Consider the following 17262-nt stretch of genomic DNA (forward strand, 5'->3'; position numbering starts at 1 on the left):
AACAGTGTAACAAATGGGTAAAAGAAATGATTTGACAATTTGTGGAAGTAGACAGGTGACCTATAAACATATGAAAAAATGTTTACCCACACTAGTAATCAGGAAAATGCAATTAAAATCACATTGTGCTATCTTTTTACACCTATATGATTGGCAGTACTTAAAGGATCTGAGCATAACAAGTATTCCTGAGGGCGTGGAGATTTGTTGTCTAATAAAATTGAAAATGCTTATATTCTTTTCTTTGACTCAGAAATTTTATTTCTGGATATATATCTTGGAGAAACTCATTCATGTGCACAAGGACGCATGTATGAAATTGACTGTTACAGCACTATTGTATTATAGTTAAAATGGAAAACAACACAATTGTCCAGCTGCAAAATAATGAATAAATACATTTTGGCATATTGATAAAAGATGATACTATATGGTTGTTAAAATAAATTTGGTAGAATTACAGTTATAGTCATGGTTAAATCTCAAATGTAATGCTGAATGAAGCAAACTGAGTTGCAGAAAGAGAGGTATACTTCATAATTTTTGAAAATAAACAAATGTATATAAATTATGCCTATTCATGCATATATATAGATTCTGTTTCAAAAAATACATAGAAAACTTTATTCTATTATTATTATTATTATTATTATACTTTAAGTTCTGGGGTACATGTGCAGAATGTACAGGTTTGTTACCTAGGTATACACATGCCATGGTAATTTGCTGTACTCGTCAACCCGTCATCTAATTAGTATGGTGATTACCTCTGTGTAAGCAATGAAGGAATAAAACTAGAGACAAATAATAAATGGACTTCGTCTTTTCTGTAATGTGTTTCTTTAGAAAAAATATGATTCGGGCCGGCCGTGGTGGCTCACACCTGTAATCCCAGCATTTTGGGAGGCCAAGGCGGGAAGATCACGAGGTCAGGAGTTCAAGACCAGCCTGACCAACATGATGAAACCCCATCTCTACTAAAAATAGAAAAAACATTAGCCGGGCTTGGTGGTGCACACCTGTAATCCCAGCTCCTCAGGCGGCTGAGGCAGGAGACTCTTGGACCCGGGAGGCAGAGGTTGTAGTGAGCCAAGATCACGCCACTGCACTTCAGTCTAGGTGACAGAGGGAGACACTGTCTCAAAACAAAAACAAAAACAAAAAAAAGAAAAAATATGACTCAAATATAGCACAATGCTAGGATTTAATAAAGGTGGGTATTGGGTACATGAAAGTTTATTATCTATTTCACTACATTTCTCATGTTTGAAGTATTTCGTTATGAAGAATAAAAGTGATATATACAAACTATATATAGAAATGTAAAAGTATTATACAGTAAACAGTATCAATACATACACTGCTCATAAACATAAGTATGAACACACACACAAACACTTGTATGTATATGTAAGTATACACACGCACATGAATGAGCATTACATATTTGAAGTGTACACCTTGAATGGGAAGGATTCCCTGTAATTCCTGGTTAAGTTTTTCCTTAGGGAAGATAGATGTGTTGTGAGACTAGGTATTAGGCCCAAAGCATATTTCAACTGGATCTCTTATGTTTTATGTACAGCTATTGAGGACAAAAATGATATAAATATGTAAATATGTCATGTGCAGTTATCACTTTTTGTGATAGGAATATGGATGTTTGGTAAACCGAATGTCTCCATTTAGTATTACTTGTTTCTGTCCTTTAAAACAGTCTCTATTTTTATTTTTTGATTTATATTTTGATTCACAGGGTATATGTGCAGATTTATTACCTGGGTATATTGAGTGAGGCTGAGGTTTGGGGTGTGAATGATCCTGTCACCCAGGTACCAGGCATAGTACCCAATATTTAGTTTCTCAGCCCTTGCTCCCCTCCCTCTCTTCCTTTCCCCTCTAGTACTCCCCAGTTTCCGTTGTTGCTGTCTTTATGTCCATGAGTTCCCAATGTTTAGCTTGCACTTATAAGTGAGAATGTGCAGTGTTTGGTTTTCTGTTCCTGTGTTAGTTTGCGTAGGATAATGGCCTCCAAATTCATCCATGTTGCTGTAAAGGGTGTGATTTCATTCTTTTTTTATGGCTACATAGTATTCCATAGTGTATATCTACCACAGTTTCTTTATCTCATCCACCATTCGTGGACATCTAGGTTGATTCCATGTCTTTGCTGTTGTGAACAGTGCTGCAGTGAACATGCATGTATCACTTTGGTAGAAAGATTTGTTTTCTTTTGAATATATACCCAGTAATGGGATTGCTGGATCACATGGTAGTTCTGTTTTAAGTTCTTTGAGAAATCTTTAAACTGCTTTCCACAGTGGCTGAACTACTTTATATTCCTACCAATAGTGGATAAACATTCCCTTTTCTCCACATTCTCCCCAGCATCTGTTGTTGTTGTTTTTTTTAACATTTTAGTAATAGCCATTCTGAATGGTGTGAGATGGTAACTCACTGCGGTTTTGATTTGCGTTTCTCTGATGATTAGTGAAGTGGAGCATTTTTTTAAGTTTGTTGGCCATTTGTATGTCTTCTTTTGAGAAATGTCTGTTCATGTTTTTTGCCCAGTTTTTAATGGAAATAGTCTTTTTAAAACATTAAGTGTTTGACTAAGATCTGGAGCTTCTGTAGTCATCCCTGGGAATTCACAGGTGATTCTTTGTAAGACCTCAGTGGATACCAAAATCTGTGGATGCTCAAGTCTCTTATAGTATAGTATAGAGATAGTATTTACACATAACCTCTGCACATCCTTTCAAATAGTTTAAATCGTCTCTGGATTACTTATATGTAATACAATGCAAATGCTGTATAGTTAAGTTTTTAAATTTGTACTTTTTATTGTACTACTTTTTTTATTTTTTCAAAATATTTTATATCCACAATTTGTTGAATCTACAGATGTGGAACCCACTGATAACAGAAAGCAAGACTGACTGTATGTAAAATATAGATTTTGGATCAAAAAGAGTATCTTAAAAATCACATATTTCGTCAACTGATTTGTTGGAAATGATTATTACATAAATTAATTGTGGGTAATTTTTTTCCTCTTTCTAAAGAATACAAGTCAATGACCAGATTGTAGAAGTGGATGGAATCAGCTTGGTGGGTGTGACACAGAATTTTGCAGCAACAGTTCTCAGAAACACCAAGGGCAATGTCAGGTAAATATGTGTCTTCTAATATACACCATGTTGTTACTTTAGTTGAATTTTAATTTTCTAAACTTTAACCTGCAAATAAATGTAATTACAATGACAATTTTACCTGAATAGTAAAACTTTGCTTTTAGTTTTAAATATTTTCACCTTTATTATAATTAGTTCATGAAAATGGAATTTAAAATTACAAATCATAGTATTTTAGAAAGATATGAAGACAAGTGCAAGTGCTTGTCTTCATATCTTTCTAAAATACTATGTTTTCCAGGAAGATATAATTTCTAGTTATAACCTCAATAAATATGAATTAGGTCCCAAATCTTTTTAAGGAACACAGTTATACAATACTTGAAATGATTATACATATGGTCAATGTTATATGTTTTTTAGATAATCAGGTTGAATAAAGGTAAGTATATTTTTTAAATGTATATATTATTTTAAGGAATCAGCCATGACCAATGTTTGATGAATTATAACGTTTCCAACTTAATGCACTTAGGGTGCAATTTTTTTTTGGACCTTGAAATTTATATTCAACCTTGGGATTGTGAATATTGTATATTGGAAAACAAGTAAGAAAGCAGGTTAGAGCTAATTGAAGTCAAGGTTTGAAATCAGGTATTTTTTTGCTTATAGGTTACTTACTTAAGTATTGCTTATATCATATAGTTTTCCATACCTCTTGTGGAAGAAACATTAAGGAAACATTATTTAGTATGTGTAATGATGAAAATGGTTGGGTGTTCTCATTATCAAAATGAAACTGCTAAATACTCTGAAAACATTAACGAGTTAACATTGCTATATAGACAGTAACATTAGGATATTATTGCAGTATGTCTTACTTTGCTGAAGCATGAATTTAAGTTTTAGACGTTAGGCTTTTTCAACTGTAAATCATCTTCTAATGCTAAAGGGATGCCTTAAGGAATATTACCTAAACTACTTCTGTGGGTGCTATGTTGATGTTTCTAGAATATCCACAGTCCTGAGAAAAGTGTGTAAAATAATTGCAAAACTGCGTGGTGCTCTCTGAGTTGTGTGGGTGGGCCCATTCAGTAAATGTGATTGTTATTTTGAAGATCACTGTGTGTTCTTAAGAGCACTTTCCCATGTCAATATAGAACTTGGTTTTGAAGCTGTCCATTAGACTTTAAAGTAAATTTTAAAATGAAATAGGTAAGATATACATTCAACTCATAAGAACATTTCTCAGTTGGAAAAGAATTTGTAGTTACATGAAACCATAGCCATGCCTTTTTTTCCCTCTGTTGACTGCATAATCTTGTGTTATTATTTTCGCCTTGTACAGATTTCAGAAGTCTTCAAATGTCTTCTTAACTGGTCTGTCTGATTTCACATTCTCGCTTCTTCAGTCTGCTTTGTTCACCATTACCCTCACGGAAGGACATAATTATAGTTTTCAAATACATGAAGGGCTATCATGGAAAAAGAAATTGACCTTGTTCTGCTTAACTCTAGTACAGACTGAGTATCCCTTATGTTAAATGCTTGGAACCAGAAATGTTTCTGATTTCAGATTTTTTTTTGGCATATTAAAGTATCTGCAATATATACTTAATAGCTGAACATCCCTAATGTGAAAATTCAAAATCTGAAATGCTCCAATGAGTACTTCCTTTGAGTGTCGTGTCAGTGCTCAAAAAGTTTTGAGTGTTCTGAACATTTTGGATTTCAGATATTTTGATGTGGGATGCTCAACCTGTATAAACTTCCACGTGCAGGGGTTTTTTGTTTGTTTGTTTGTTTGTTTTGTTTTTTGTTGTTGTTTTTTGAGACAGTCTTGCTCTGTTACCCAGGCTGGAGTGCGCTGGTGCCATCTTCACTCACTACAATCTCTGCCTCCTGGGTTCAAGCAATTCTCCTGCCTCAGCCTCCCAAGTAGCTGGATTACAGGCATCCGCCACCACGCCCAGCTAATTTTTGTATTTTTAGTAGAGATGGAGTTTTGCCCTATTGGCCAGGCTGCTCTTGAACTCCTGACCTCAGGTAATCCGCCCGCCTCAGCCTCCCAAAGTGCTAGGATCACAGGTGTGAGCCACTGCACCCAGCCCCATGTGCAGGTTTTTGTGTGGACATAAGTTTTCTGTTCTACTGGGTAAATACCAAGCATGGAGCATAATTGCTGTATCATGTGGTAAGTGTATGTTTAGTTTTGTAAGAAACCACCAATCCATCTTCAAACTGGCTGTACCATCTTGTATTCCCATCAGTAATGAGTGAGAGTTCCTATTGCTCCATATCCTTGCCAGCATTTGTTGTCAGTGTTTTGGATTTTGACTATTCAAATAGATGTATGGTGGAATCTGATTGCTTTAATTTCCAATTACCTTCATTGTCTATTAATATTTACAATCGGTAATGAAAAGTTTCATGTTCATATGATTTGTAATCCTTTATAGTATTTTCTTTTTTACCCCCTCTTTTGGATTTTTTTCTCTTATAATTGGGTTTTTGTAATTTTTATCAGGCTGTAACTAGATCTGTGTTTATTTGGTTTTGTGAAATTCTGCTTGGGATTCAGTCTGAAGACTTGGGTTTGGGAAATTTTCTATTATGCTTTGGTTATTTGCTTTATTTCTTTTGCATTGTCTTTGGCCTCTCTTCTCAAACCAATATTAAGTGGGGCTTAGATTTTCTGGGCATATTCTCTAGAATCTTATTTTCTCTCAGGATCTCCATCTGTTTGACTTTTTGCTAGTATGCTATAAGAGTTTCTTAAATTTTCTCTTCCAGATTACCATGTTGTTTTTTCAGGCATGGGCTATTTTAACTGTTCTATGCTTTATTCTCAATTTTCTGTTTTTATTTCTAACTCCATTCTCTCTGCCCAGAGCTTAAGAATAGTATATCCAGCTTCCTACTTGACTTCTTCATATGACATTCCAAAAGGCACATCAAATTTAATATACTCCAAGTATTATCCTTTATTTATGCCATTCCCTGTCTTCTGCCCCTCTTCCCTGCTTTACTCCCTCCCCCCAAAAAAACTCTGTATCACATGACATGCAATTGGCTGCTTCCACCTTATCAAGTCTCAGTTCAAATATCAGTTCTTCAATGAATGAGCTTTTCTCATATTTATGTTGTCCAAACTCCAATTCACTCTATCCCAATTACCATGTTTTCTCCATAGCATTCATTTACTGATCCTCTTCTGATCCTCTCCTCCTGGTTATTGACTCTCTTTTGGGTTTTCTACTGTATTGATTCCTGTCTAGTCTGTATGATAATTTGAATATGAAAGTAATGATCTGTGACTTTTGAGGCTAAGTTATAAAAGGCACTGTAGCTTTCACCCTGCTCTGTCGGATCACCAATTTTAGGGAAATGTAGCTGCCATATCAAGAATGCTTTCAACTACCCTTTTGAAGATGCCTACACAGGGAAGACGTTGAGCCTGCCAGCAGCCAGCACTAACTTAACCAGCCATGTGGGGAGGCACCTTTGAAGATCTTCCAGCCTTAGTGAAGCATTCAGATGCCTGCAGCCTCAGCTAACAACTGGTTGAATTTTGTGAGAATCATCAAGCCACAATTGAACAAACAAGCCTCCCTTGAATTCTTGACTCACAGAAACTATGGAAGATAATAAGCGTTTATAAGTTTTGGGGTAATTTGTATCAGCATCTACAACTTACACATATTTTGGTACCTGAACATGGGCTGCAGTTTAACAAAAACTGAAAATGTGGGAGTAGCTTTGGGACTGGACTGTTAGTGAGGCTGGAAGGACTATGAGGAGAGTATTAGTAAAAGCCAAAGAGATCTTACAGTGATTGCTGGGAGAAAACTGATAGCCTGTGAGGAGGAGGCTGGTGAGGGCTTAAAGAAGAAAACTATAAATGTTATTGAAAATTGGGCTGGGCGCAGTAGCTCACACCTGGAATCCCAGCATTTTGGGAAGCCGAGGCAGGTGGATCATCTGAGGTCGGGAGTTCGACCTGGCCAACATGGTAAAATCCCATCTCTACTAAAAATACACAAAATTAGCCAGGCGTGGTGGCACATGCCTATAATCCCAGCTACTTGGGAGGCTGAGGCAGGAGAATCACTGGAACCTAGGAGTCAGAGGTTGCAGTGAGCCGAGATCACGCCATTGCACTCCAGCCTGAGCAACAAGAATGAAGCTCCATTTCAAAAAAACAAAGAAAGAAAATTTGAAGAAGAAAGATGATCTTCATTTTGTAATGACAGAAAATTTAACAAAAGTTACCTCTAGTAATATGGAAAGTAGAATATTCACTGGGACGTTTAACTCATAAGATTTTAAGCCATTGTTGAAAGTGTCACTAGCTGCTTCTTGCTGTATATAACTAAAATTTATGAGAAGATAGATAAGCTAAAGGAAGAATTGTTAAAAATAAAGCAAAGTAAACAAACTAGAAAACTTAGACAAACTGGATAAATTTCTGGATACATATATGTAGCCTACCAAGATTGAATCAGGAAGAAATAGAAAACTAGAACAGATCAATAATAAGTAACAAGATTGTATCAGTAATAAAAATTCTCCCAAAAAAGCAAAGTCCAGGACCGAATGGCTTAAATGCCAAATTCTAGCAAACTTTCAAACAAGAACTAATACCAGTTCTTCTCAAACTATTCCAAAAAATTGAAGCAGAGGGTCTTCTCCCTGATTCTTTCTATGAGACAAGCATTACCCTGATACCAAAAGGAGATAAGGACACAACCAAAAAGAAAACTGCAGGCCAATATTCCCAGTGAACACAGAGGCAAAAATCCTCAGTGAAATACTAGCAAACCAAGTCCAACAGTACATCAAAAAGATAATACACCATGATTAAGTGGGATTTATCCTAGGGATACAAGAATGGCTCAACATATGCAAATCAATAAAATGTGCTACATCACATCAACAGAATGAAGGACAGAAACCATATGATCATCTCAGTCGATGCAGAAAAAGCATTTGATAAAATTCAGAATCCCTTCGTGACAAAAACCCTCAACAAACCATACATAGAAGGGACAAACCTGTATTAGTCCATTTTCACGCTGCTGATAAAGACATACCTGAGACTGGGCATTTTACAAAAGAAAGAGATCTAGTCAACTTACAGTTCCATGTGGCTGGGGAGGCCTCACAATCATGGTGGAAGGCAAGGAGGAGCAAGTCACATCTTACATGGATGACAGCAGGCAGAGAGAGAGAGCTTGTGTAGGGAAACTCCCATTTTTAAAACCATCATATCTCGTGAAACCCATTCACTATCACAAGAACAGCACGGGAAAGACCTGTCCCCATAATTCAATAACTTCCCACCAGGTTCTTCCCATGACATGTGGGAATTGTGGGAGTAACAATTGAAGATGAGATTTGGGTGGGGACACAGCCAAACCATATCAATACCTCAACATAATAAAGGCCATATATGACAAACTCACAGCTAACATTGTATTGAGTGGGGAAAAGCTGAAAGCCTTTTCTCTAAGAGCTGGAACAAGACAAGAATGCCTACTTTCACTATTCCTATTCAACATAGTACTGGAAGTCCTAGCCAGAGTAATCAGGCAAGAGAAAGAAATAAAAGGTGTCTGAATCAGAAAAGAGGATGTCAAATAGTCCCTCTTTTCAGATGATGTGATCTTATATCTAGAAAAATTTGAAGACTCCACCAAAAAACTCTTAGATCTGATAAAACAAATTCAGCAAAGTCAGTCACAGGTTACAAAATTAGCATACAAAAAATAAGTGGTGTTTCTATACAAAAATAATGAACTAGCTGAGAAAGAACACAAGAAGGCAACCACATTTACAATAGTTAAAAAAAAAATACCTAGGAATAAATGTAACCAAGGAGATGAAAGACCTCCACAAGGAAAACTACAAACACTGATGAAAGAAATTGAAGAGGACACAAACAAAACAAAGCGCCCATGCTCATAGATCAGAATAATTAACATTGTTAAAATGACCACACTCCCCAGAGCAGTCTGCTGATTCAGTATAATCCCTGTCTAAATATCAATGTCATTTTTCACAGAAATAGAAAAAAAAAAAAAAAAAAAAAAAAGATCCTAATAGGATCTATTGGTAAGAAACCAAATAGGGCTCAAATACCAAAGTGATTCTGTGCAAAAAGAACAAAGTTGGAGGCATCACATTACCTGACTTCAAAATGTATCACAAGGCTGTAGTAACCAGAACAGCAAGATATTGGTATAAAAACAGAAACATAGACCAATAAAACAGAATGGAGGACCCAGAAACAAATTCACACCTTTATGGCCAACTGATTTTTGACAAAGACACCAAGAACATACATTGGGGAAAGGGCACCCTCTTCAATAAATCGTGCTAGGAAAATTGCTTATCTATTTGTAGGAGAATGAAACTGGACCCTTATCCCTCACTATATATAAAAATCAACTCAATATGGATTAAAGACTGAAATGTAAGCCCCACATCAGCAAAACAACTTAGAAGGAAGCTTAGAGGAAACACTTCAGGACATTGGTATAGGCAAATACTTTATGGCTAAGACCTCAGAAGCACAGGCAATAAAAAAAAATAGATAAACGGGACTATATTAATCTAAAAGACTTCTGCACAGCAAAGGAAACAACAGAGTGAAGAGACGGCCTGTTGAATGGGAGAAAATATTAATAAACTATTCAATAAGATTCCAATATCTAGACTATTAAAGGAACTCAAACAATGCAACAGTTAAAAAAAACAAACAAAAATAATCTCATTAAAAAGTGGCCAAAGGATATGAATAGACATTTCTCAAAATAAGACCTAGAAATGGCTGATATATGCGAAGAGGCTCAATATCACTAATCATCAGAGAAATGCAAAATAAAACTATAATAAGATATCTGCTTACCCCAATTAGAATGGCTGTTATTAAAGAGACAAAAGGTAACAGGTGCTGACAAGGATGTGGAGAAAAAGAAACTCTTACACACCACTGCTGGGGATATAAATTAATACAGTCATTAGGGAAAACAGTAAGGAGTTTTCTCAAAAAACTAAAAATAGAACTACCAAATGATCCATGAGGCCTGCTACTAAGTATTTATTTAAAGAAAAGAAATCAGTGTATCAAAGAGATGGCAGCATCGCAGTGTTTATTGCAGCACTATTCACAATAGCAGTGATATGGAATCAACCTACCTAAGTGTCCATCAAAGGATGAATGGATTTTTTAAAATGTTATATATACACAGTGAAATACTATTTTGCCATAAAAAAGGGAGAAATCATGTCATTTGTAGCAACATGGATGGGAACTGGAGGTCATTATGTTAACTGAAATAAGCCAGACATAGAAAGACAACTATGACATGTTCTCAGTCCTATATGGGAGCTAAAAATGTTGATCTTGTGGAGGTAGAGAGTAAAATGATAGTTACCAGAGGCTGGGAAGAGTGTGGGGGTGTGGGTGGGCGGATGAAGAGAGGCTAGTTAAAATGTGCGAAAATACAGTTCCCTAGAAGGAATAAGTTTTAATGTTCAGTAGCAGAATAGGGTGGTCATAGTTAATAACAACCTATGTATATTACAAAATAGCTAGAACGGAGCACTTGAAATGTTCCCAGCACGTAGAAATGATAAATAGTAGACGTAATGAACACTCCAAATACCCTGATTTGTTCATTACACAGTATAGCATGTAAGAAAATGTCACTTTTATCCCATAAATATGTACAAATGTTTATATCAATAAAAAATTTAAAAAATTAGTACAAGTTACCCTTAAACTAAATGTAGCTCTGATCCCACATTCAAAAACCTTAAAAGCAAGCCTCAAAAAGATTTGTTTTTTAGTATCTTAATTGTCCCAGAGGAATACTCAAGAATACTTATTGTATTACAAAAAATATCTTTATATCTGGCATGCGATCAACAATTTCTGGGCATGCAAAGAGTGAGGAAAATATGAGCCACAGTCAGTGGAGAAATTAACTGAAACAGATCCAGCAATGTTAGAAATAAAAGCAGTAGATGAAAGCATTAAAATAGTTATTATAATTAGATTTCAGAAATACAATAAGGTAGCAAAAGGGCGGAGTATGATAAGTAGATACACAAAAGATAAAAAGAAGGTCCCACTCCAACTTCTAAAATGAAACATATGTGTTATGAAATGTACATTGGATGGGATAACAGATTCAAATATGCAGAAGGAAAAATTAGTTAATTTTAAGACATACTACAATAGAAAGTATCAGAATTTAAACACAGAAATAAAAGACAGGAAAGGATGAACAGAACTTCAAGAGGCTGTGGCATAATTATAAGCTACTAATATACACTTTTGGAATCTCAAAGGATTGGGATGAGAGAAGTGCTAGAAAAGATAACTGAAGAGATAATGGCTGAAAATTTTTCAAATTTGATTAAATTTTTAAGATTTATAATATCAGAGATCCAAGACATTCTAGAAATCCCAAACAGAAGGAATATAATGAAAACTACATGAAGAGACATCATAATCAAAGTACTTGAAATCAGTAGTAAAGAAGAAAATTATAAAAGCCTTCTGAGAAGAAAGACATATTGTGTACAGTGAACCAAAGATAAGAATAGAGTAGACTTTGCAGTAGAAATAATACATCACCAAGGAAAGTGAGTAATAATTTAAAAGTTTTGAAAGAAAAATTGGAATTTTATACTCAAGAAAATAGCTTTCAAAATTGAAGATGAAATGAAGACTTTCTTCTATACAGAAGCTAAAAGAATTCATTACCTGGAGGATGTTATTATAAGAAATGTTAAGGGAAGTCTTTAATAATGTAAATAATATAAAATGAAATTCTAGGCCTACACAAGGAAATGAGGAGAAATCGAAATTATATGGGTAAATATAGGCTACTTCATTTTTTAAAAAATTATTTAAAGGATTATTAACTTTTTAAAACAAAGGACATGACTGTGTTGTTTGAGATTTATAACATTGAGAAGTAAAATTTAGAACAATAGCATGTTGGCTTTTATGACAATATGGAAGTATACTTTTGTAAGGCGATTATGCTGTGCATGATATAGTATTATACTACTTGGATACAGACTGAAATAAATTGAAGAGGTATGCTATAAGACATAAACAAACACTGAAGAAACCCCAGCAAAGCGTTATACCAGTAAAGAGTTATACAAAAAGGATAAAACATAATTATAAAAGTACTTAATGCAAAAAATAAAAAGAATATAGGGGAACAAGAAGTGAAGAGATGTATAGAAAACTAACAGCACAATAGTAGCTTTAAACCCAAACTTATTAGGAATTATCTTAAATGTAAATGGGCTAATGACCAATTTAAAGGCAGAGATTGTCATGTTAGATTTTTACAAAGTAAGTCTCAAATAGGTTAAAAGTAACAGGATAGAAAAAAAATGATCATGCTAGCATTAATCAAAAGAGCACTAGTGTGGTTATATTGATATTAGACAAAATGAATTTTAAAAGTCAGTTTTGAAAAGATAAATAAAGTTGGTAAATCTTTAGTCAGACTTGTTTCATATAAAAAGAACAAAGACACAAGTTAGAATGAGAAGGTGTAATTACATATTCCACAGATATTTTAAGGATTAACCAATATTATGAAGAACTTTATGCCAGTGACTACAACAAGATAGACTAAATGTTTTACATTTTTTGGAAGACAGTGCTATGAAAAATTACCAAAGCTCACTCAAGAAAAAAATTGTTTATGCATATACATGAAGATGAGTTCAGATTTAAGATCCTCTTAAAAAGAAAATTGTTTCACTGGTGAATCTTAGCAAGCATTAGATGGAGAAATAATACCAATTCAACATACACTCTTTCAGAACATGGAAGATGGTGTACTTCTCAACTACTTTTATGAAGCCAATGTTGCTATGATAGTATAATTTTTAAAAGATGTTAAAATACAAACTATCACAAACCAATATTCTTCATGAATGTAGATACAGAAATCCAAATTGGGTTATAAATCCAATAGCCAGGTGACATTTATTGTTTGAATGTACGGTTGATTTAATGTTTATAAATCAACCCATGGAAGTTTTAATACTAATAAGATACAGATAAAAGTCATTTGTTCATCTCAACAGATGTAGATTTTTTTAAAAAGTTCTCAGGAAACTTGAAATGGAAAGGAACTTCCTCAATGGGATAAATAGGATCTTAGTGAAACCTACAACTAATAACATACTTAATGGTGAAAGACGTAATGCTTTTCTCTTGGTATTAAGAACAATGCAAATATCTCTACCCTCACCACTTCCATTCAAGATTGTACCAGAGGCCATAGCTAGTTCACTGAGACAGTAATAACTAATGGAAAGCCCAAGGAATGAAAAGGAGGGAGTAAAACTCTTTATTCGCAGGCAACATTGTCATTTATACACAGATGACTATGTAGAAAATCCTAAGGTATCTACAAAAGATGCTACTTGAACTGATCACAGTCCAGTCATGTTACAGAAGATGAAGTTGACGTGCAGAAATCAGAGTCTATATACTATCAACATGAATAATTGAAAATTCAGATTGAAAAATTACATTGATGACAGCATCCAAAATATTAAATACTTAAAGGTAAATCTAACAGTATATTGCAGACTTCCACACTTAAAACAACAAAATATTGCTGACAGAATGTAAAGACAACTTAAATGGGGAAGAAGTAGACCATGTTCAATGTATTACAATATTCAATATTGTTAAGATTTCAGTTTCCCCTAAATTAGTCTGTAGATTAAACATAACCCTAGTAAAAATTTTAGAAGATTATTTTGTAGATGTTATCATTAAAAAAAAAATTTGGAGGACTTTCCCTGCCTAAAAACATCACTAATCAAGGCAGTCTGGCTGAGGTATAAGAATAGTAATATAGATTAATGGATCAGAATAGAAATTTGCAGTGCAGACCTGCGCAGATATAAAGAATTGATTTTTAAATAAAGGTACCAAGGTAATTCAGTGGAGGAAATTATAGTCAACTCAACAAATGGTGCTGGAAAAATTAGTCTCATTTAAAACAAAATGAAAACAAAAAAATCAAAAAAATGCCTTGACCTTCATCTCACAGTATATATAAAAATTAACTTAAAACTGATCACAACCCTAATTGCAGCATCTAGAACACTAAGATTTCTAGAAAACAGTCAAAAATCTTTGTAATTTTAAGTTTAGTGAAATAACGCAGGAATAGAAAATCAAACACCTCATATTCTCATATATAAATGGGAGGGCACACGTATGTTTATTACGGCACTATTCACAATAGCAAAGACTTGGAATCAACCCAAATGTCCATCAGTGACAGACTGGATTAAGAAAATGTGGCACATATACACCATGGAATACTGTGCAGCCATAAAAAAGGATGAGTTTGTGTCCTTTGTAGGGACATGGATGCAGCTGGAAACCATCATTCTCAGCAAACTATGACAAGAACAGAAAACCAAACACCGCATGTTCTCACTCATAGGTGGGAACTGAACAATGAGATCACCTGGACTCGGGAAGGGGACCATCACACACCGGGGCCTATCATGGGGAGGGGGGAGGGGGGAGGGATTGCATTGGGAGTTATACCTGATATAAATGACGAGTTGATGGGTGCTGACGAGTTGATGGGTGCAGCACACCAACATGGCACAAGTATACGTATGTAACAAACCTGCACATTATGCACATGTACCCTAGAACTTAAAGTATAATAATAATAATAATAAAAAAAAAATAAATGGGAGCTAAACATGGGTATCCACGGACATACAGAGGGAAACACTATAGGTAATATACACTGGGAACTCTAAAAGAGGAGAACTGGAGGAGGGTGAATGTTGAAAAATTACCTATTGGGCACAAAGTTCATTGTTAAGGTGATGAGTACACTAGAGGCTCAAACCCCACCACTACGCAATATATCCATGTAACAAATCTGCTTATATACCCTCTAAATGAATGAAAAAAATTTTTTAATGTAATTTAACAATTTAAGATTTTTTAGAGCACAAAAGCAAAAAGTGTAAGAGGAAATAATGATAAACTGCATCAAAATTTAAAACATTTGTTACAAAATACCCTTAAGAAAATGAAAACACAAGCCACAGAATGAATATCTGTAAAACAATTTTCTGATAAAGAACTCTCGTAATTCAATAAGATTATATTGTCAGCTATATAACAGAGTTTTTAAACATGCAAATCCTACTAAAATGTGCAAATCACTGAAAGAGACCATTCACCAAAGGAGATATACCATTAAACATGAAATGCTCCTTAACGTTATTAATTATTAGGGGCAGGTAAATTAAATCCACAATGAGGTTCTACTGTACACCTGTTAAAAAGGCCGACATTAAAAAGACTGATACCACTATGCATTGACAAGCATACAGACCGAGGTTCACATTTATTTGCTGATCAGAATGCAAAATAGCACAACCACTTTGCAGAACAGTCTGGTAGGTTTTTACAAAGTTAGACTTACACTTATACGAGCCAGCAATTCTACACCTAGCTATTTACTCAAGAACAATAAAAAACATATATCTATATAAAGACTCATACTTGCATATTCATAGCAGCTTTTTCATAATAACTAAAAACTGGAAACAGCTCAAGTGTTCTTTAACTGATAAATGGATATACAAATTATGTTATATCCCATATAGTGAAATATTTCTCAGTGATATGAAGGAACAAACTGCCAATCCTTTCAATACCATGTATGACTCTCAAAACCATTATACTGAGTAAAAGAAGCCAGAAGCCAATAGCCTGTATACTGCTTGAATACATTTGTATAAAATTCTGGAAAATGCAAAACTGTGGTAATAGCAGATGTATGATTGCTCAGAATCACAAATGAAGGGAGGGAATTGTCTGCAAACAAGAAGGAAGGACCATTTTTGAGGTGATGAAAATGTTCTATATTGTGATTACTGTGTTTGTTACACAGCTATGTATACATTTATCAAAACTACTCAGATTATACAACTTAAATATCAATTTTAACATATATAGTTTGAACTCTAAAATTGAATTTTAAAATGTGAGATAATAGCTATCATTAACTTAAAAAGCACTATACAAATTGATTATCGTTGATAGTGATAGTGATGTGAAAAGGACTGTCTCTTTAACAAAGGCAGATATAATCAATGTGAATTTCAATAACAATCTCAAGATTTTATGGTACTGTGTACTTTTATATTTAAAATATTATTATTGACTTTTTACCAGAAAATAATATTTTATGTACAATTTTTTGCATCTGATTTTATCAAACATGGATTTGTAACATAATTTTTGAAAACTCATGTTTCTTGAGTCTACAGCTATAAACAGGACCTTGCCTGTCTTGTTGACCACTGGAATAGTTCATGTACCTATTGTTGTATAACATGTTACTATAAAATTCAGTGACCTGAAACAACTAACTTTTATTACCTCATGGTTTCTGTGATCCACTTCCCAGTGAACTCATTTGGGCCCCTCTGCCAGGCCTCTCACCACATGAAAACTGGCTTCTCCAAAGAGTGATGCAAGAGAGTGCCCAAGATGCAATCTGCCATCTTTTTGTAACCTAAAATCTGAAATGACATCCCGTCAGCTCTGTATTTTATTTGATAAAAGTGAGTTAATATGTCCAGCCTACATGCAAGGGTAGATAATTACATTCAGACTTAAATATAAGGAGTCAAGGATCACTTGGGTCTATGTTAGAGGCAGCCTATCATAGTAGGGATCAATAACTAGTTGGATGGATGGATGGATGGATGGATGGGTGGATGGATGGATGGATGGATCAATAACTAGTTGGATGGATGGATGGATGGATGGATGGATGGATGGATGGATGGATGGGTGGGTGGATGGATGTGGATGGATGGTCGGTCAGGCGGACAGATAACGGGCAGATAGATTAATGCTATACCACACTATAACTTAATTTATGTTACATACCCACCTTAAGAATCCTGAAAAACCTGAGACTATTTAGGAAAGATTGACCAGGATGGTGAGAGGTTTAACTATTTTCCTTCTATATATAAAAGTTAAAATATTCTATAACCTTTTGCCTTAAAAAACAAACAA

General features: G+C 34.5%; 1 protein-coding gene across 15 annotated transcripts in view; it reads left to right on the forward strand.

Moving 5' to 3' along the window:
• Nucleotides 1-17262, forward strand: part of PPP1R9A (protein phosphatase 1 regulatory subunit 9A) — a 391659-nt gene that overhangs the window by 255067 nt on the left and 119330 nt on the right. For all 15 annotated transcript variants that reach the window (XM_050782890.1, XM_050782887.1, XM_050782891.1 and 12 more), the window contains one exon: nucleotides 3066-3170. In XM_050782890.1, the coding sequence (XP_050638847.1) occupies nucleotides 3066-3170 (105 nt within the window). The remainder of the gene's footprint in view (nucleotides 1-3065; nucleotides 3171-17262) is intronic.

Source organism: Macaca thibetana, chromosome 3 (genome assembly GCF_024542745.1).
Source record: "Macaca thibetana thibetana isolate TM-01 chromosome 3, ASM2454274v1, whole genome shotgun sequence".
NCBI lineage: Eukaryota > Metazoa > Chordata > Mammalia > Primates > Cercopithecidae > Macaca > Macaca thibetana.